This window comes from Schistocerca cancellata, chromosome 4 (assembly GCF_023864275.1).
Source record: "Schistocerca cancellata isolate TAMUIC-IGC-003103 chromosome 4, iqSchCanc2.1, whole genome shotgun sequence".
NCBI classification, from domain to species: Eukaryota; Metazoa; Arthropoda; class Insecta; order Orthoptera; family Acrididae; genus Schistocerca; species Schistocerca cancellata.
Window position 1 is genome coordinate 369,161,106 of NC_064629.1, and position 21,384 is coordinate 369,182,489.

At 39.6% G+C, this 21,384-nt stretch overlaps 1 protein-coding gene across 1 annotated transcript in view; it reads left to right on the forward strand.

The window, feature by feature from the left end:
* The first annotated feature begins 15,369 nt into the window (after positions 1 to 15,369).
* LOC126184833 (uncharacterized) overlaps positions 15,370 to 21,384 on the forward strand; it is a 78,976-nt gene continuing 72,961 nt past the window's right edge. The window contains exon 1 of the mRNA XM_049927422.1: positions 15,370 to 15,571. Within this exon, the coding sequence (XP_049783379.1) occupies positions 15,416 to 15,571 (156 nt within the window). The 5' untranslated portion in view covers positions 15,370 to 15,415. The remainder of the gene's footprint in view (positions 15,572 to 21,384) is intronic.

Sequence of the window (21,384 nt, forward strand, 5' to 3'; positions counted from 1 at the left end):
GACTTCCTGACACTTAAATCTATACTCGATGTTAACAAATTTCTCTTCTTCAGAATCGCTTTCCTTGCCATTGCCAGTCTAAACTTTATATCCTCTCTACTTCGACCATCATCAGTTAGTTTGCTCCCCAAATAGCAAAACTCCTTTACTACTTTAAGTGTCTCATTTCCTAATCTAATTCCCTCAGCATCACCTGACTTAATTCGACTACATTCCATTATCCTCGTTTTGCTTTTGTCGATGTTCATCTTATATCCTCCTTTCAAGACACCATCCATTCCGTTCAACTGCTCTTCCAAGTCCTTTGCTGTCTCTGACAGAATTACAATGTCTTCGGCGAACCTCAAAGTTTTTATTTCTTCTCCATGGATTTTAATACCTACTCCGAATTTTTCTTTTGTTTCCTTCACTGCTTGCTCAATATACAGATTGAATAACATCGGGGAGAGGCTACAACCCTGTCTTACTCCCTTCCCAACCACTGCTTCCCTTTCATGTCCTTCGACTCTTATAACTGCCATCTGGTTTCTGTACAAATTGTAAATAGCCTTTCGCTCCCTGTATTTTACCCCTGCCACCTTTAGAATTTGAAAGAGAGTATTCCAGTCAACATTGTCAAAAGGTTTCTCTAATTCTACAAATGCTAGAAACGTAGGTTTGCCTTTCCTTAATCTTTATTCTAAGATAAGTCGTAAGGTCTGAGGTTGCCTCACGTGTTCCAGTGTTTCTACGGAATCCAAACTGTTCTTCCCTGAGGTCGGCTTCAAATAGTTTTTCCATTCGTCTGTAAAGAATTCGTGTTAGTATTTTGCAGCTGTGGCTTATTAAACTGATAGTTCGGTAATTTCCACATCTGTCAACACCTGCTCTCTTTGGGATTGGAATTATTATATTCTTCTTGAAGTCTGAGGGTATTTCGCCTGTTTCATACATCTTGCTCACCAAATGGTAGAGTTTTGACAGGACTGGCTCTCCCAAGGCCGTCAGTAGTTCCAATGGAATGTTGTCTACTCCCGGGGCCTTGTTCCGACTCAGGTCTTTCAATGCTCTGTCAAACTCTTCATGCAGTATCATATCTCCCATTTCATCTTCATCTACATCCTCTCCCATTTCCATAATATCGACCTCAAGTACATCGCCCTTGTATAGACCCTCTATATACTCCTTCCACCTTTCTGCTTTCCCTTCTTTGTTTAGAACTGGGTTTCCATCTGAGCTCTTGATGTTCATACAAGTGGTTCTCTTATCTCCAAAGGACTCTTTAATTTTCCTGTAGGCAGTATCTATCTTACCCCTAGTGAGATAAGCCTCTACATCTTTACATTTGTCCTCTAGCCATCCCTGCTTAGCCATTTTACACTTCCTGTCGATCTCATTTTTGAGACGTTTGTATTCCTTTTTGCCTGCTTCATTTACTGCATTTTTATATTTTCTCCTTTCATCAATTAAATTCAATATTTCTTCTGTTACCCAAGGATTTCTACTAGCCCTTGTCTTTTTACCTACTTGATCCTCTGCTGCCTTCACTACTTCATCCCTCAAAGCTACCCATTCTTCTTCTACTGTACTTCTTTCCCCCATTCCTGTCAATTGTTCCCTTATGCTCTCCCTGAAACTCTGTACAACCTGTGGTTCTTTCAGTTTATCCAGATCCCATCTCCTTAAATTCCCACCTTTTTGCAGTTTCTTCAGTTTTAATCTACAGGTCATAACCAATAGATTGTGGTCAGAGTCCACATCTGCCCCTGGAAATGTCTTACAATTTAAGACCTGGTTCCTAAATCTCTGTCTTACCATTATATAATCTATCTGATACCTTTTAGTATCTCCAGGGTTCTTCCATGTATACAACCTTCTTTCATGATTCTTAAACCAAGTGTTAGATGTGATTATGTTGTGCTCTGTGCAAAATTCTACCAGGCGGCTTCCTCTTTCATTTCTTAGCCCCAATCCATATTCACCTACTGCATTTCCTTCTCTCCCTTTTCTTACACTCGAATTCCAGTCACCCATGATTATTAAATTTTCGTCTCCCTTCACTATCTGAATAATTTCTTTTATTTCATCATACATTTCTTCAATTTCTTCATCATCTGCAGAGCTAGTTGGCATATAAACTTGTACTACTGTAGTAGGTGTGGGCTTCGTATCTATCTTGGCCATAACAATGCGTTTGCTGTGCTGTTTGTAGTAGCTTACCCGCATTCCTATTTTCCTATTCATTATTAAACCTACTCCTGCATTACCCCTATTTGACTTTGTGTTTATAACCCTGTAGTCACCTGACCAGAAGTCTTGTTCCTCCTGCCACCGAACTTCACTAATTCCCACTATATCTAACTTTAACCTATCCATTTCCCTTTTTAAATTTTCTAACCTACCTGCCCGATTAAGGGATCTGACATTCCACGCTCCGATCCGTAGAACGCCAGTTTTCTTTCTCCTGATAACAACGTGCTCTTGAGTAGTCCCCGCCCGGAGATCCGAATGGGGGACTATTTTACCTCCGGAATATTTTACCCAAGAGGACGCCATCATCATTTAACCATACAGTAAAGCTGCATGCCCTCGGAAAAAAGGCCGCTGTAGTTTCCCCTTGCTTTCAGCCGTTCGCAGTACCAGCACAGCAAGGCCATTTTGGTTATTGTTACAAGGCCAGATCAGTCAATCATCCAGACCGTTGCCCCTGCAACTACTGAAAAGGCTGCTGCCCCTCTTCAGGAACCACACGTTTGTCTGGCCTCTCAACAGATACCCCTCCATTGTGGTTGTACCTACAATATGACTATCTGTATCGCTGAGGCACACAAGCCTCCCCCCCCCCCCCCCCCCCAACGGCGAGGTCCATGGTTCATGGGGGGGGGGGGGGTAACTGCCTCTTAACATATTTAATTTTTGCCTGCTCACTCATCCTTGTCACAAAGTTATCCTTACACGCAGCTAAAAAGTCAACCGAATGGTATTTATTCTCTCCACTAAAAGGTTTTGATTGAAATCCATGTCCCATAGGATATCCCAATAACATATTTCCATTCTCTGCTGCTACAGTATTAACTGTTTCCCTCAAGTCATTTATTTCCCCTTCCATTTCCTTATTGTCATTAATCCCCTTATGGCAGTTCAGCACTCCTATCTTAATGGATTCAATGTCTGCCTCTGCTTGTTTCTGAAATAATGTGCATTTCTCTTCCTGTGCTTGAATCTACCCCACAAGATTACTTTGCACAGTGTCCACCTTGGCTACTAGTCCTTTTTCAACCTCATCAACTCTCTCAATAATTCCCTCAACAATTTTAACAGTTTTTTTGACTTTATCTGTAATTTGAGTGAATTTGAGATCTAGATAATCAAATTTTTCACTCACTGTCTTTATCTTACCACTAAGCCTCAATTCCACATCCCCTATTTTTGAATCCATTTCTCCAACTATTTCAGTTGTTTTATTCCCTATTTTTGAATCTATTTCTCCTAATTTACTAGTAAGTTTTACAAAAAATGCACTCAGGTCACTTCCTGGTATCCGGCCTATTTATTTTGGCATGATAGGGCTACTATAGCTACTCCTAACATCCACAGATTCGCCTTCACTTTGAGATTCATGCACCTCATTGGCCATGGCTAATGAAAGAGCACAATTTTGCAATATAGCTGCTGGCTGTACTCATCTTTTATATCCTCATGTGACGCTAAGTCTGCAGTCAGCGGCGGCAGCACAGCTACACAATGAATTGTAGTCGGCGCTGTGGATGTGCAGCAAACTCAATCAGGAGTGAGAAAACGTGGCGTGGCCCCTGGCAGCATGTAGATGTGTTGGTTGGTGGCACGGATGATGGCATTGATCCTTGGCAGCACGTGGATACAGCTTTGTTGACTGCTTTACCTGCAGCAATGCATGGACACGGCACGGACGATGGTTTTACCCGCGGCAACACGTGGACACGGCACGGAAGATTGCGTGTGATTGGTGCCTGTGGTAGTGCATAGTCAACAGGCTGTGTAAATGACTGCATCACAATCATGGTGGCCTTATATTGGCGTAACCAAGGGGCAGCACATAATTTGTCCAGCACAAACACACCACTACTGCTTATGCACTGATTTAGCTCAGAGCCCTCACACTGACTGTTCAAAAACGTAAACATCAGACGGACACACGATTCCGAAATATTATGGAATAGAGAAGAAAGTCCTATCCCAGATAAGCCCTCAATTGCAACTGTACTTGGGCTCGTTCACTACCTATTTTTCACGTGGCTCATCTGCAAAGGGAGATGGTAGTGAGTGGTTGCATTTGTGCCCCTAATAGTGATTCATATTGGCTAGCCTTTGAACAGCAGTGAATTGAATACACAATTGTCTATATCACAACCTTGCACAAAATGATTTAAACAATACAAGTACAGATTGAAACATTTATTAAAAAAAAATAAAAAAAAACCCTTCTAACTTTGTGGCCATGCATTTTAAAGTTCACAAATAAATCAGATCTGGATAAATAATAATCGGTGCAATTCGTAGATATGGTTTATTGTCTTGCACCTACACACTTTCATGTTGTTCCTTCAGTTTATTCACACACACTGGCATCCATGCTTATACTCATGGTACTTTGCTGCTCCGAACTTACCACCACAACAGATAACGAACCAAAGACCTGTTTTTTTCCCCCCTCATATCCCCAGTCCTGAGTAGGGTCACGTGACACTACATTAATCAAAATAATTCCTAAACATGCCCACAATTTGTTTACAATTTTTATAAGATTTAAATACTAAACCTAAATACATTATATAATTTTACACACATTTATCACCACATAATTTTTTAATTCGTTGCAATAAAAAAAACAACAACTATGCAATGAAACTACAACACTCGTCAAAACACGATACAAGTATTTTCATGCCATTTTGCATTACACTGTTTTCACTCTGCATTTAATACATAATTTTATTCTTTAGCACCAAAAATTAAAATCAGAACTAATTTATCACATGCTATCAGATTACATAATTGGGAATAACTCCATGTTTTGGTACAGTTTCCTGCCTCTCCCTTCATTTAATGACATCTTTGCATGAAATATGAGACATATAAATACTTGTCTGGCACTACAAAGATCGAAACTGAATGGTATCTTCTTAATAAAATAAGAACTTACTTTGCAGTTGTTCTAAACATCTTTATAACTTAATTCTACTATGAAACGTTTTGATTGAAGTAAACCAGCCTAACATATTATTTCTACTGCTGTAATTTAAATTTAAATTATGAACTACTTGGAAGAGCTTCATATTATCCTCCGTTACCTTACAATGTACATTCAAAAAATGCTAGAACCAGGTCCAAAAGTACAATAATCCATCTTCTATCCCAAAATGCAAAGCCTACTGTAAAAGGTCTGCAAACACCAACTGAAATTTGGAGGCTCTTTTTTACTGTTAATATTATCAGCGCAATAGAAGAAAACATAAACCTGTTTATTGAGTCCCAGAGAAGTAAATTTTCCAGACACTGTGACTGTAACACTATGACTCCAAGTGAAATTCAAGCTCTAATAGGTTTACTGTATTTGGCTGGAATGTTGAATGCTAACAATCTAAAGGCAGGCAATCTATGGAAGACTGATGGTACAGTGGTAGAACTTTTTAGGCCCACTGTACCCCTGTGTAGATTTCACTTCCTTCTAAGATATCTGTGATTTGATGACAAGTTCACAAGGGAAGAAAGACTGAAATATGACAAGTTAGCTCCAACAAGAAACTTTTTGACATGTTTGTCCAGAATTGCAAAACAGCATACTCCCTTTGAATACCTCACAAATGATGGAAGTTAGTGGCATTTGGAGGCAATTGTAATTTTAGACAGGATATACCCAGCAAGAAGAACAAATATGGATTAAAAAATATTTGTTCTTTTTAATACCAGGATGTATTATACTATTGATTTGGAAGTGTATGACTGAACACAACCAGAGGGGCCATCTTATGTAAATAACACTTCAGCTGCTGTAGGTCAGAGACTGTGTAGCTCCATCAAAGGAACTGGCAGGAATATCACAGTGGATAATTGGTTTACCAGTCTTCAGTTGGCTGAAGCAATAAAAATGACTTTTAGCTAACTTTGTTAGGAACCATACGATAAAACAAAAAGGAATTGCCACTTGAATTCACAAAGCCAAGTAAATGTCACGTGGGTGCAAATATGTTTGACTTTAGAGGATCTTACAATCTTGTATCATATGTTCCTAAGAAAGACAAAAATATTGTACTGGTATCCAGTCTTCACCATGATGACAGAGTTTATGAAGAGACAGGCAAAGCAGAAATGATAGTCATGTATAACAAGACAAAAGGAGCTGTAGACATGTGTAACAAGATGTGTGCTGCCTACAGTTGTACAAGACGTACTCACTGATGGTCTATGGTCATATTTTATTCATTAATGAATGTTGGAGGTATCAATTCCTTAGTGATTCATGCTGTTAAAAACCCAGAGAGCTGCTCTCCATGAAGAGATTTTCTGTACCAGTTGTCTTATGAGCTTGTTACAGAACATGTGTGAGTCTGAGCTGCCATGAGTAGCATACTGCCTAATATCCTTCAAGGATTTGTGAAATTTTCAAAGGCCCAGTCAACATCCTAACAAACAGAGAGGACATTGTTCATACTGTGACAGGAGAAATAACACCCCTACCACATACAGCTGCTGTGACTGTAGTAAATATCTCTATTTGGAACATGTGAATATTATTTGTTCAAAAAGACTGTGACTGAACTGTATAATAATAAATGATAACACATATAACAATAATAAGCAGTGTGAGGATACGTATCCAGTCTGTTTACATTAAGGTTTTAAATTACACTGGTTTATTTACACAATGATGCTAGGTCAACTGGGCAGTTTGTTTGCATAAAGAGAACAATGGGACCATTGACCCTAAATGCACTCAGCCCTTCTGCTGCTACTTCTCTCATGTCCATTGTCTCGGCATTGTTACAAGGAGATACCCCTTTTATATATTACCGAGCGAGGTGGCGCAGTGGTTAGACACTGGACTCGCATTCGGAAGGACGACGCTTCAATCCCGCGTCCGGCCATCCTGATTTAGGTTTTCCGTGATTTCCCTAAATCACTCCAGGCAAATGCCGGGATGGTTCCTCTGAAAGGGCACGGCCGACTTCCTTCCCCATCCTTCCCTAATCCGATGAGACCGATGACCACGCTGTCTGGTCTCCTTCCCCAAAACCAACCAACCTTTTATATATTGGTGTGAGTGGTTTGATGTTTACACAGGAGTATGATGCACATAACCAGGTTGAAAAACATGTAGACACAAATGAATGCAATACATTTTTTATTTTCGGTGAGCAAGGTGTTGCAGCAGTTAAGACCCCGGCCTCGAACTGGGGAGGATGTTGGTTCAAAACCTGATCTTGCCACCCAAATTTAGACTTTTCTCACTTTCCCTGAATTGCTATAGGACATGGACAACTTCCATTCTCATCCTTCCCCAGTGCAAGCAGGAACACAGTTTCTAATGACTTTGTTGTCAATGGGTCAAAAGATAATGCTCATCACATACACATCATTTTATGACACACCTTTCTTCTCTCTTGTACTAAATGGAAAACATTAGAGGAAACTCAACTGGCTTTGCTGGGCATATGTTTAGTGAACCCTGGGTTCTTGACTAGTATCTGGTAAGCACAGTGAGTTCTCTGTACCCATAATCTTTGCACAAGCATAATAACATGGAGGTGGACTGTCGTATGCTGCAGGGAGTGGTGATTTTGGCTTATTGCCTGGATTGTGAGGATGTTAGAAATATTTCTAGGATAGTGCCTCAACCTCAAGATGTGCTGTGTGCATTGGATGGCTGTTGAGGTGAAACAGTTAGTAGTGGGCAATCTCTGGGATACCAGCTGCACTTCACTTGTATAAGGCTTGCTCTGGAGTCTGGGGCTCTGGGTTAGTCAATTAGTAATTTAACGAAACAGCACTCCCAGAGTCTCCCCACCTCCATGGACCTTGCTGAAGTGAGGTGGCTGACATTCCTCAGCAGTACAGATAGCCCTACTCTAGGTGCAACCTTAATGGAAGGGTATCAATGGAGAGCCCAGACTAACTCGTGGTTCCTGGAGAGGGACAGAAGCCTTTTCAGTAGTTGTAAGGGCAAGCGTCTGGGTGGGTGACTGGCTCAATCTTGTAACATTAGCCAGCATGGCCTTGCTGTGTAGGTACTGTGAACTGTGGAAAGCAGAGGGAAATACAGCGGTTACTTTCCCAAGGGCATACATATCTGCTGTATGATTTAATAACGGTTGGGTGAAGATTCCAGAGGTGAAACAATCCCCCATTTGGATCTCCAGGTGGGGACTACTCAGGAGGATGTTGTGTCATATTCACAACAAAATTGGCATATTACAGGTCAGTGGATTGGAATGTTAGAGTCATTAATTGGGTAGGTAGATTAGGAAATTTTAAAAAGGCTAGTGAGTAGGTAGAAGTTAGAAATAGTGGAAAATAGTGATGTGCAGTTGAAGGAAGAAAAGGATTTCTGGTCAGCTGAGTACAGGATTATCAGTACAAAATGTAATGTAATGCAGGAGTAAGCCTAATAATGAATAACAATATAGGATTGTGGGTAGACTACTATGAGCAGCATAGTGAATGAATTATCAGAACCAAGATAGACATAAAGACAACATTCACCACAATAGTAAAGGTTTATAAGCCAACTAGCTCTACAGATGGGGTAGAGACTGAAAGAATTTACGATGAGATTAAAAAAAAAAAAATTGTTCAGATAGTTAAGAGAGACAAAAATTTAATTGTGTTGGGTGACTGGAACTTGGTAGTAGGAAAAGAAAAAGAAGGAAAAATAGCAGAAGGACATGGACTGGATGTATGAAATGAAAGAGAGAGCCAGCTGGTAGTATTTTGCATAGAGCATAAATTATTCATTGCCAGCAGTTGGTTTAAAAATCATGAAAGAAGTTTGTATATATTGAAGAGATCTGCAGACACCAGAAAGTTTCATATAGACTATATAATGGTAAGACAGAGATTTTGAAACCACATTTTTAAGTACAAAATATTTTCAGGGGCAAATGTGGACTATGACCGTAATTAATTTCTTACAAACTGCTGATTAAAACCAAAAAAAATTAATAAAGATAGGAAATTAAGGAGATGGGACCTGGATAAGTTGAAAGCACTAGAGACTGTTAAGAGTTTCAAGAGGAATGTTAGACAAATGACTGAATTGGAAGACAAAAATACAATAAGAAGATGCTCAAAGTAATGGACAGAAGTAGAAAATATAAAAATATAGGAAATCAAATAGTAAAAAGTACATACAGATGTCTAAAAAATCTGATTGACAGCAACTGCAAAATGACAAAGCAGGTGTGGTTGGAGGACAAACACGAGGCCAAACAGTCATGCATGACTATGGGAAATGTGGGCCACTAGAAATATGGGCCCCACAATGAACTTGTACCATCACACTAGTCAGCCTGTCTGCCATACTTTGCAGATGCTCAGCTCCATGCAGGGTCCATAGTAAATCAATATGTAACTGAAAAAGTATCCATTAAAGGTCTTAATTTTGTTATGTGCTATTGAGAGCTTGCATGCATTTAAACATGCAGTCAAGAATTATTAAACTCATCTGAAACACTTACTTTCTCCCTATCGCAGACAGCTACTGGCACTTTTAAGACATACAGTGCCACGTGCTGTGAAGTATGTACCACAGCCTATCTTCCTCATGGGCCATGATGGAAAAGCTAGATGCTACCTACAGGAAAATTAAAGAAATGTTTAGAGAAAGAGAAGCAGCTGTATGAACATCAAGAACTTGGATGACAAGCCAGTACTAAGCAAAGAAGGGAAGTCAGAAGATGGAAGAAATATATAGAAGGGTTATACAAGAGAAATGAATATTAAGATGCTATTTTAGAAAAAGAAAAGGTAGTAGAGGAAGATGAGAGGTATACTTTGAGAGGAATCTAACAGAACAGTAAAAGAACAAAACTGAAACAAGGTGTAGGTGAGGTTCCCTCAGAATTATTGGGATCCTTCAGAAGTCAGACATGATAAAACTATGCCATCTTGTGTACAAGATATATGTGACAGGCAAAACACCTGCAGACTTCAAGAAAAATGTAATAATACCTATTCCAAAGAAGGCAGGTGATGATGGGTGTGAATACTACCAAACCACCTGTTTCATAAGTCATGGTAGCAAAATATGACATGAATTATTTTTGGGAGAATGGAAAAACTGATAGAAGCCAACCTCAGTAAAGAACAGTTAAGCTTCCAGAGAAATGAAGGAACATGCAAGACAATATTCAACCTACAACTTATTTCAGAAGGTAGCCAGAGAAAAGGCAAGACTTCATTTATAGCATTTGTACATATAGATAAGATTTTTGAGAATGCTGAATGAAGTACACTCTTTGACATGCTGAAGGTAGCAAAGAAAAATTTGGAGAAGTTATTAAAATTCAGGGAGAAGAGAAAACTTTGAGGTTAAGATATGATGTAGTAATCCTGGCAAAGATGGCAAAGGGCTTGAAAGAGCATATGAGTGGAATGGATAGGGCCTTCAGAAGTGGTTATTAGATGAACATCAATAAAAGGCTGTCCACAATGAAGTCATTTGCTCATTTTGTCAAAGGTAATTTCTTGCTCTGGGGATAACCTGGTCTGGAGCAGAGAATGCACTAAAAGTTTCCAAGAAAGGAAGATGGAGGAACTCGAGACAACAAAGCAGATTACATACAGTGAAACAAAATACATCTACAAAGCTATATAAATTCCAACATTCATTGCTTCATACCTTATCTGCTTTGGCTCTTAAAACACCAATCCAAAAAGCAGATGCCTCATCACAAACACAGCTAAATAGTGCCAGCATGAACACCTGTATTTCTCAGTACAGTTGCTAAAGGGCATTTACTCCAAAATCAGCAACTACTCCCAGATGTCACTCCAGTGGAAAGAAGGGGGAAAGAGAAGAAGGGTCGCATAGTGCAGAGGATTCTGGAGGTACTAAAACTTCTAACACAGGGAGTACCATTGTGCTTGTTTCTACAAGAGATACATTTTAAGGATTCTGATGTCTGTTCTAAATGGACATAGCCTCCACGGAAAGGACAATACCTTACTGGGGAGAGTGGAATAGCCCCTCACTTCCAACTTACAGTTAGGCTGCCATTGTGTATGGGAACTATAGGGTGACAATATGTTTTTTCAATATGCCCCACTCATCAAACAATAGATCAGGAGGCTTTCAGAAATTTTATCACACAGCTCTTGTGACCATTCTTCATATGTGGAGGTTTTAATGCACAGAATGTGATATGGAGCAGCTCTACTATTCGTTCCTGGATAAATCTGTAGAGAACTAGTTACTGACAGAAGACCTAAGTATTCTGAACATAGGGCAGTACTCACCCTTCAGGTCTATTGTGGAGTCATTCCCCATGATCAATAATGCTTCCCTCACACACTTGGCTCAGTGAGAAGTGATTAACATTCTGCACTCCAGTGACTACTTCCCATTCTCTATACATATGCGAGACAGAGAAGTACTTGGAAGGAAGCTGCCTAAAGATGTGGTCAGCAAGGTGAACCTGATGCCTGCCGTATCTGTACACCAAGCCAGCATCTAGAAATCACTAGATCATAATACACACATGTTCCAGCATACCACTGAGGCATCCATACCACAGTCTTTAGGTCAGTATGATGTTAGCCTGTCCTCTAGTGGATTAATGAGCAGAGATGACCCTGACTTATCCATTGACTGGGTGCAAGCACTACCTTGGTGTCCCCAACTGATGTTGAAGTTACATTGACTGTCTGTACCACCCAGGGCCATCTAGAACCCCCTATAGCAGAGTCAATGAAAGAAGATCCCTGGCAGCTGGCAGCACTGTTTCCAGCTTTCAACTATGAAATGCAAATGACTGTAGGTGAAAACAATAAATAGTCTTCTACAGAGTTGAGACAACAATGAGATGATGCCATAGAGACATAAAAAACTGCATTATGAGATTGGTTCAGGTAGACATGAAAAGCAGATATGCCAAACCCACTATGACTGTAAGGGATCTTCTCTTGCTGACTCTAGTAAAAGACTGAAACCATGGCGCAGACTCTACCAGATGAAATTTTGTGATTACTAACTTACAAAAATTAAAGTGATATTTTTACTTTCCTGTAACATTTTTGTGATTCATCTATAATGACAGGTACAGCCACCACAGCAGTTCTGTATATAGCAGTACAGTGACAGGTACAGTCATCAAAATGGAGTAATAGGGATGTTGAAAAATTTTCGAAATTCTTTTCAATTGATAGCAGTATAATTATCATGCAAAATGTATTGTTTTATGCATAACACACTTGTTCATCTGACTTTTGAATTTTCGTCTGAAACACTCACTGTGATTGCTATGACATAATGAGTCGATAAGATTAGCTTCCCAACTGGTGTGGCAAATATTCATATTTTCTGTGCAGAGCAGAGTAGAAACCTTCGTTGTCTTCTTAAGAGGCCCAGAATTCTTGTATTATTTCCTACATTCAAAAAAGAATGCACTGTAACTGTAATTTTTAACTTTCATTTTTTTTGTAAAATTTTAGAAAATAAACATGGTTTTATTGTAACATATATAGCCAACTAACCAGCTGTGCATACTGTCCCTGATAGTTTATTCAACACCAACTGGCTGCTCTATTGCATTATCCTCTGAGAATGGCATTTTTTAGATGGGGTAGAGGAGCACAGGATCAGCAAACTGCTCTCCCAGCCATTGTCGGCTTCCTAGACCTTGGATTGCTACTTTTCACTTGCGCAGCTCCTCAATTGGCATCTAAAGGCTGAGGTCACTCCATTCCAGTCCTCTCACCAAGGAAAAATCCCTTACGATACTAAATATTGAATCTGAGTCATCCACATAACAGACAAGCAGACCAGTTAGCTGTGGAGACAGACTTGTAGTATGGATGGTTAAGGGAAGGGGATTCCTTTGGTTGTTGAGTGATCTTACCTGACTTCCCAACAAATTTGCAGTATTCACTGCTGACGTGTGTGATTCTGAAGAATTGGAGCAGATGTGGCATAACTGAGAAAGGAAATTTTCCATCTACGCTGATTCCCTCAGTGTTCTACAAGTGCTATACTGAATATACCCAACAGAAAGAAAGATCAAAAGCATATATGATGCCCCACTTTTACTACAACAGGAGGATTAATATGTATCTGACCTATTACCTCTCAGATGTTAAGTTCCATAGTGCTCAGAGCTATTTTGAACCTATTACCTAAGAGATGAAATTACCTTGTCAGTGTGCACTAATGCTTCATATTGGAGGGCGCAATCCTCTCCTCTCCCCACCTATCACTTCTTTGTGCCTAGCATCTCCCCCCCAACATTGTGGTGCTTGTGGCATATGGCTTATATGTTGGGGGTTTTAGCATGTAGTAAAGTAGCTGATTCATCCTTTGAAAGCCCAGTGACCTGTCAACCACATGCATCTGCCTTAGTTTCTCAATACATTTCTCATTGAACTCTGTATTCTGTTTTTAGCAATTTGTTATGAGGTAATATAATGCATATTTTCAGTGTGTGTGTGTGTGTGTGTGTGTGTGTGTGTGTGTGTGTGTGTGTGTGTGTGTGTCCACATGTAAGAAGCTGCGGATATATATTTTTTCTAATACAGATGTTATAACTGTTAAACCATTTTAACACATCCATCAGATTTTATTAGGGCACTCAAGACCTCAAGTTCATGCTGCCAGACCATCCTATCATCATTATCATTATCATCTTTATTAGCAGAAATGAGCTGTGAGCAGGGTGCAGATACTTCAGTTGGTAAAAGCAGTGTCTGCAAAAGTTGTAAGGTAGCACTTTCTAATCAGTAAATAACATCAAATAATTTTTAAATAAACACAATGTTTAGAATATTCACCAAACATTCTCTCTACTGAAATGTAAAATAATTGTTGTTGTACTGGTACCTTCAAAATCCTTCCCAGTGCTTCCCCACTTATTCATGTTGAAGCAGAAGCTCAATGATTATAATTTGAAGTAGTGTGGGTTCATCTCTTTGTGGATCTCTGCACAGACAACACGTTTCTGCATGAAGTAAATAAAAGAAAGAGATATATAGGTGGCCCCAACTGAGACTGTAAACACTACCAGTCATTTGCAGAAAACTGATGAAATTATCTGCTGGAGCTCATCATTATTCTAGATCCACAGTATGTTCTAAGAAGAATATAAAATATTTTAAATGAAATCTTGCTGTATGCTGTATGTAAGAGGTGTTACAGGGAAAAACAGTAAGCAAAAGGTTCTAGTATAGAATACTTCTAGTAAGAACCAGATAAAAAATTATAGAAGACTCCATGCAAATATAGTTACAGTAGATTTAAAGTTGCTGTAACATTAAACCTTCAAAAGTGATACATCTGATTGTTGAGAAACAATTCATAATTTTCAAACTCTCAAAACTGACTTCAATAATTATCAATTTTCTTCACAGTAGTACATGTAGAACTTCTGAATTCATTTTAAAATTTTGTTGTTATATCACCAATTTCCCTAAATTAAGCAGTCAATTTGTCTGTCATGTTTGGATTAAAAAATATGAACACATATTGTGGCACATTGATTGCCATTGAGCATAATTACCATGAACCGTAAGTGTTTCTGTAACATATGAATTAATCAGTATATTAATCTCTCTACAGAGCTAAGCTGAGACTCCAGCACATTGCAAGCTTATGATGCTTGTAAGACATTCAGTAAGACAACAGAACCAACTTATTTGTTGTTGATAACTTTGCACTAAAGATGTATAGACAAATAGCTTTGGTTGCATCTAGCAAGAAAGGCATTTTCTTTTAGTTACAAAACCAGTGTGTGTTATGTGTAGTGTTGAAATTGCTAGAGTGAAAGTACCTTCAGCACTAAAATTATTCAAGACAGTAAGCAATTAGTTATCAGAAAATTTCTAACTATCAACCTTATTCATGTTCATGGATATTCTATAGGTTATTGTCAATGTGGAAGATAAGAGCTATTCTAGTCTAATAGTGACAATGTTTATACATGTATTTTCTGTCAGTATAACAAGGAAGGTGCACGAGTGCTATTCACAGATTAATATATTAGTAGAGTCCTAATGTTGTTCCATCTTTATCTCCAGGGACATAATTTCTGTACAGTATCAGTTGCTCTTTCTCTTAACTTCAACAGCACCTGCATGTTTATCTAATCTCCTGTTGAAGATAATAGAGATTTATGTCTCCTGTTTCTTGCAGTAGTTAATCTTCAGTTACACAGACTGTCTGTAAGACAGAGTTTACTGCATTTACCCAAATATGTACACATTTCTTATACTTTCACTGGTTATAACCCTTGTTTTAAAGTGTTTTAGTTCAGAACCACACTCTCCAGTTTTTGGAATTTATCAACATCCAGGGACATTGTATCACTTTAAAGTCATTGTTTTCTACATATTGCTCTCTTTCAGGAAAGTAAGTATTAAGTTTTCCATAATATTCATCTTATAATATTTGTCCATAAAAAATCTAAATATCCTGCTATACTATTTTGCTGTTTATTATCTGTCCTGTGAACCAAGAAACTTAAAATGCAGAAAATAATTCAGTATTATGCTATTCAATAGTTAGTACATCATGTTTGAAATAATTTATATATTGCTAAGCTAATGAACAATTACGGCTTCATATTCACCTTAAGCTACAAATTATCCTTGTCAGGAATATATGTGGCCTATGGACAACCAGGGAGTGAAGTAATGTCAGTTAACTTGTTTTATTATGCTTCTGCTCCGTGTACATTCTGTTACATTATTTGTAGAAAAAATTGTTATATTATTAGGAGCAGTTCATAGCTAGTAAAGTTCAGCAACATTCTCAGTGAAGTTCAGCAACATTCTACTTACTAAGTTCTCCTCTGGGTGACTAGTTTCAGGCGCGTCTAAAACTGTTGTTGCAGTATTTCTGACACAAAAATTGTGTTTTGATTTATTTTTCAACTTATGTTACAATATTGCTATCATATGTCTCCCAAATCTGATTCAAAATGTTATAGATTTCGTATCAATTCTTCTTTAATAACGGCTCTATGACAAATTCTACTATACCTTTTAAAAAAAGATGATTTCTGAATCATATTAATGAATGAAGTATCTAATTTTCTTAATTTTTCCTGATAAATAGATGTGCAGGGTTCCTTGGAAATTATTGTTGAAAGAGAATAAATCTGTTGAGCATTAAAACAGTGATTTCTTGTACTACATTTGTTGTGTGTCTTATTATTAATTTCTTTAATTACAACGAATTATGTTTCATAGTGCTTCACAAACATTTATAGGTAGTGCATTGTTTTCCTCAGTTATATTTTGTTGCATGTTACTATGACCTAGAACATTAACATTTTATTGGGACATTAAAATTGTTTCTCACTATAATGTCCAAGAAGAGAAAAATATTGTAACATTGTCTGATGTGGTTAAAAAATTACACTTAATTACTGAAGAAGTTCGAGTAGCAAATGTGATATTTGTTCCTTGATTTAACATTTCCAATTCTGTATGCAGGTGTCCATTTTGGGCTAAGTTAGTCATCAGGAATTCACTGCTGTCATTGTCTCCTAATATTAGCTGTGTTCTAATATTCATTTTTTCTGTTAGTGCTATGCTGTTGTTATGCTAGTTATATGATGGCCCCTAGTTACCAAATCTTGAACAGATATAGAAAATGAATCAGACATGTTACAGGTTGATTATTTATCCATTAGAGCTGCTCAAGTGAATTAAAAGCTATCAAACTTTCTCAAATTCCAACTTTTTGAATACTACTAGGCTTTTGACAGATTCATAACTAAATGTCATCACTGCCTTCTTTCCATTCCCACGAGTAATGTCACAATTCTAGTGGTACATTTATGAAATGCATGGGCCTCAGTTATCCCATTTCATTGCCCACACCTCAGCATGAATTCACAACTTACCAAAGTTTTATTTCTCAAGAATTAGCATGATCTGTTTATGCTCTTCAATGGCTTGGATAACTCACTTGTACACTCCTGGAAATTGAAATAAGAACACCGTGAATTCATTGTCCCAGGAAGGGGAAACTTTATTGACACATTCCTGGGGTCAGATACATCACATGATCACACTGACAGAACCACAGGCACAGGCAACAGAGCATGCACAATGTCGGCACTAGTACAGTGTATATCCACCTTTCGCAGCAATGCAGGCTGCTATTCTCCCATGGAGACGATCGTAGAGATGCTGGATGTAGTCCTGTGGAACGGCTTGCCATGCCATTTCCACCTGGCGCCTCAGTTGGACCAGCGTTCGTGCTGGACGTGCAGACCGCGTGAGACGACGCTTCATCCAGTCCCAAACATGCTCAATGGGGGACAGATCCGGAGATCTTGCTGGCCAGGGTAGTTGACTTACACCTTCTAGAGCACGTTGCGTGGCACGGGATACATGTGGACGTGCATTGTCCTGTTGGAACAGCAAGTTCCCTTGCCGGTCTAGGAATGGTAGAACGATGGGTTCGATGACGGTTTGGATGTACCGTGCACTATTCAGTGTCCCCTCGACGACCACCAGTGGTGTACGGCCAGTGTAGGAGATCGCTCCCCACACCATGATGCCGGGTGTTGGCCCTGTGTGCCTCGGTCGTATGCAGTCCTGATTGTGGCACTCACCTGCACGGCGCCAAACACGCATACAACCATCATTGGCACCAAGGCAGAAGCAACTCTCATTGCTGAAGACGACACATCTCCATTCGTCCCTCCATTCACGCCTGTCACGACACCACTGGAGGCGGGCTGCACGATGTTGGGGCGTGAGCGGAAGACGGCCTAATGGTGTGCGGGACCGTAGCCCAGCTTCATGGAGACGGTTGCGAATGGTCCTCGCCGATACCCCCGGAGCAACAGTGTCCCTAATTTGCTGGGAAGTGGCGGTGCGGTCCCCTACGGCACTGCGTAGGATCCTACGGTCTTGGCGTGCATCCGTGCGTCGCTGTGGTCCGGTCCCAGGTCGACGGGCACGTGCACCTTCCGCCGACCACTGGCGACAACATCGATGTACTGTGGAGACCTCACGCCCCACGTGTTGAGCAATTCGGCGGTACGTCCACCCGGCCTCCCGCATGCCCACTATACGCCCTCGCTCATAGTCCGTCAACTGCACATATGGTTCATGTCCACGCTGTCGCGGCATGCTACCAGTGTTAAAGACTGCGATGGAGCTCCGTATGCCACGGCAAACTGGCTGACACTGACGGCGGCAGTGCACAAATGCTGCGCAGCTAGCGCCATTCGACGGCCAACACCGTGGTTCCTGGTGTGTCCGCTGTGCCGTGCATGTGATCATTGCTCGTACAGCCCTCTCGCAGTGTCCGGAGCAAGTATGGTGGGTCTGACACACCGATGTCAATGTGTTCTTTTTTCCATATCCAGGAGTGTATTATCCAAGTTATTCATGTGCAGTAGTCCATAATTTCATTCCTACTTTAATTTTTCATCACTGTTTCACTTAGTTTCTGTATATTACATAGTGTGAGTTGTGTTTTGATTATTATGGCTAAATCCTATGTTAAATGTGGAAAACGTATATAAAATATTAAGTGACAGATGCTTACATTTATTAAAATTGCAAAGCCCAGGAGGAATATTGTCAATGATTTCAAACTCTGGCTGTGTATAAAAAATCTATCAGAACTGTGTGATTAGGATTGTGGAGAAATTGTGTACACTAGGCCAAGTGAAAATGTGAAAGCAAATGCCATTATGCATTGTCAAAATCAAAGGATATACTAAAAGCATGTCAATGAGGTATATTCATACCTTTGCCTCTAGCCAGCTGTGCAGTGGAAGTTCAATATATTTTCTAATTTGATTTAAAATTATTGCATTCACTTTTAATGGACTACAGTATTTTCCTGAAATGACAACAATTTCTACTGAAAAGTAAGGTTTTTCCAAATGTGAAAAAATGGTCCAAGGTACAACATAGCCATGAACCTAGGAATAACTAATGATATTTAAAAGTACTCCAGTCAGGAAAATCTTCTCAGTACTGTATTTAATGGTGTATCTGTTACATCATTATTCCACTGAATACTAAAATCAGTCAGTGAAATCCAATTGAGTAGAAGTATTATCAAAAACCAGTTACAAGTTAAATATATTTTGAAATAGAAGCTCTTGAAAACCAACAAAAATAGCCATTTTCAAGAGAGGTAAAATTGTTAAGACATTAAAGAAACTCATTTCATTTGCATATATCACCCCCCCCCCCCCCCCATGAACCATGGACCTTGCCGTTGGTGGGGAGGCTTGCGTGCCTCAGCGATACAGATGGCCGTACCGTAGGTACAACCACAACGGAGGGGTATCTGTTGAGAGGCCAGACAAACGTGTGGTTCCTGAAGAGGGGCAGCAGCCTTTTCAGTAGTTGCAGGGGCAACGGTCTGGATGATTGACTGATCTGGCCTTGTAACAATAACCAAAATGGCCTTGCTGTGCTGGTACTGCGAACGGCTGAAAGCAAGGGGAAACTACAGCGGCCTTTTTTCCGAGGGCATACAGCTTTACTGTATGGTTAAATGATGATGGCGTCCTCTTGGGTAAAATATTCCGGAGGTAAAATAGTCCCCCATTCGGATCTCCGGGCGGGGACTACTCAAGAGGACGTTGTTATCAGGAGAAAGAAAACTGGCGTTCTACGGATCGGAGCGTGGAATGTCAGATCCCTTAATCGGGCAGGTAGGTTAGAAAATTTAAAAAGGGAAATGGATAGGTTAAAGTTAGATATAGTGGGAATTAGTGAAGTTCGGTGGCAGGAGGAACAAGACTTCTGGTCAGGTGACTACAGGGTTATAAACACAAAGTCAAATAGGGGTAATGCAGGAGTAGGTTTAATAATGAATAGGAAAATAGGAATGCTGGTAAGCTACTACAACCAGCATAGTGAACGCATTATTGTGGCCAAGATAGACACGAAGCCCACGGCTACTACAGTAGTACAAGTTTATATGCCAACTAGCTCTGCAGATGATGAAGAAATTGAAGAAATGTATGATGATATAAAAGAAATTATTCAGATAGTGAAGGGAGACGAAAATTTAATAGTCATGGGTGACTGGAATTCGAGTGTAGGAAAAGGGAGAGAAGGAAATGTAGTAGGTGAATATGGATTGGGGCTAAGAAATGAAAGAGGAAGCCGCCTGGTAGAATTTTGCACAGAGCACAACTTAATTATAGCTAACACTTGGTTTAAGAATCATGATAGAAGGTTGTATACATGGAACAACCCTGGAGATACTAAAAGGTATCAGATAGATTATATAATGGTAAGACAGAGATTTAGGAACCAGGTCTTAAATTGTAAGACATTTCCAGGGGCAGATGTGGACTCTGACCACAATCTATTGGTTATGAACTGTAGATTAAAACTGAAGAAACTGCAAAAAGGTGGGAATTTAAGGAGATGGGACCTGGATAAACTGAAAGAACCAGAGGTTGTACAGAGTTTTAGGGACAGCATAAGGGAACAATTGACAGGAATGGGGGAAAGAAATACAGTAGAAGAAGAATGGGTAGCTTTGAGGGATGAAGTAGTGAAGGCAGCAGAGGATCAAGTAGGTAAAAAGACCAGGGCTCTTAGAAATCCTTGGGTAACAGAAGAAATATTGAATTTAATTGATGAAAGGAGAAAATATAAAAATGCAGTTAATGAAGCAGGCAAAAAGGAATACAAACGTCTCAAAAATGAGATCGACAGGAAGTGCAAAATGGCTAAGCAGGCATGGCTAGAGGACAAATGTAAGGATGTAGAGGCTTATCTCACTAGGGGTAAGATAGATACTGCCTACAGGAAAATTAAAGAGACCTTTGGAGATAAGAGAACCACTTGTATGAACATAAAGAGCTCAGATGGAAACCAAGTTCTAAGCAAAGAAGGGAAAACAGAAAGGTGGAAGGAGTATATAGAGGGACTATACAAGGGCGATGTACTTGAGGACAATATTATGGAAATGGAAGAGGATGTAGATGAAGATGAAATGGGTGATACGATACTGCGTGAAGAGTTTGACAGAGCACTGAAAGACCTGAGTCGAAACAAGGCCCCCGGAGTAGACAACATTCCATTGGAACTACTGACGGCCTTGGGAGAGCCAGTCCTGACAAAACACTACCATCTGGTGAGCAAGATGTATGAAACAGGTGAAATACCCTCAGACTTCAAGAAGAATATAATAATTCCAATCCCAAAGAAAGCAGGTGTTGA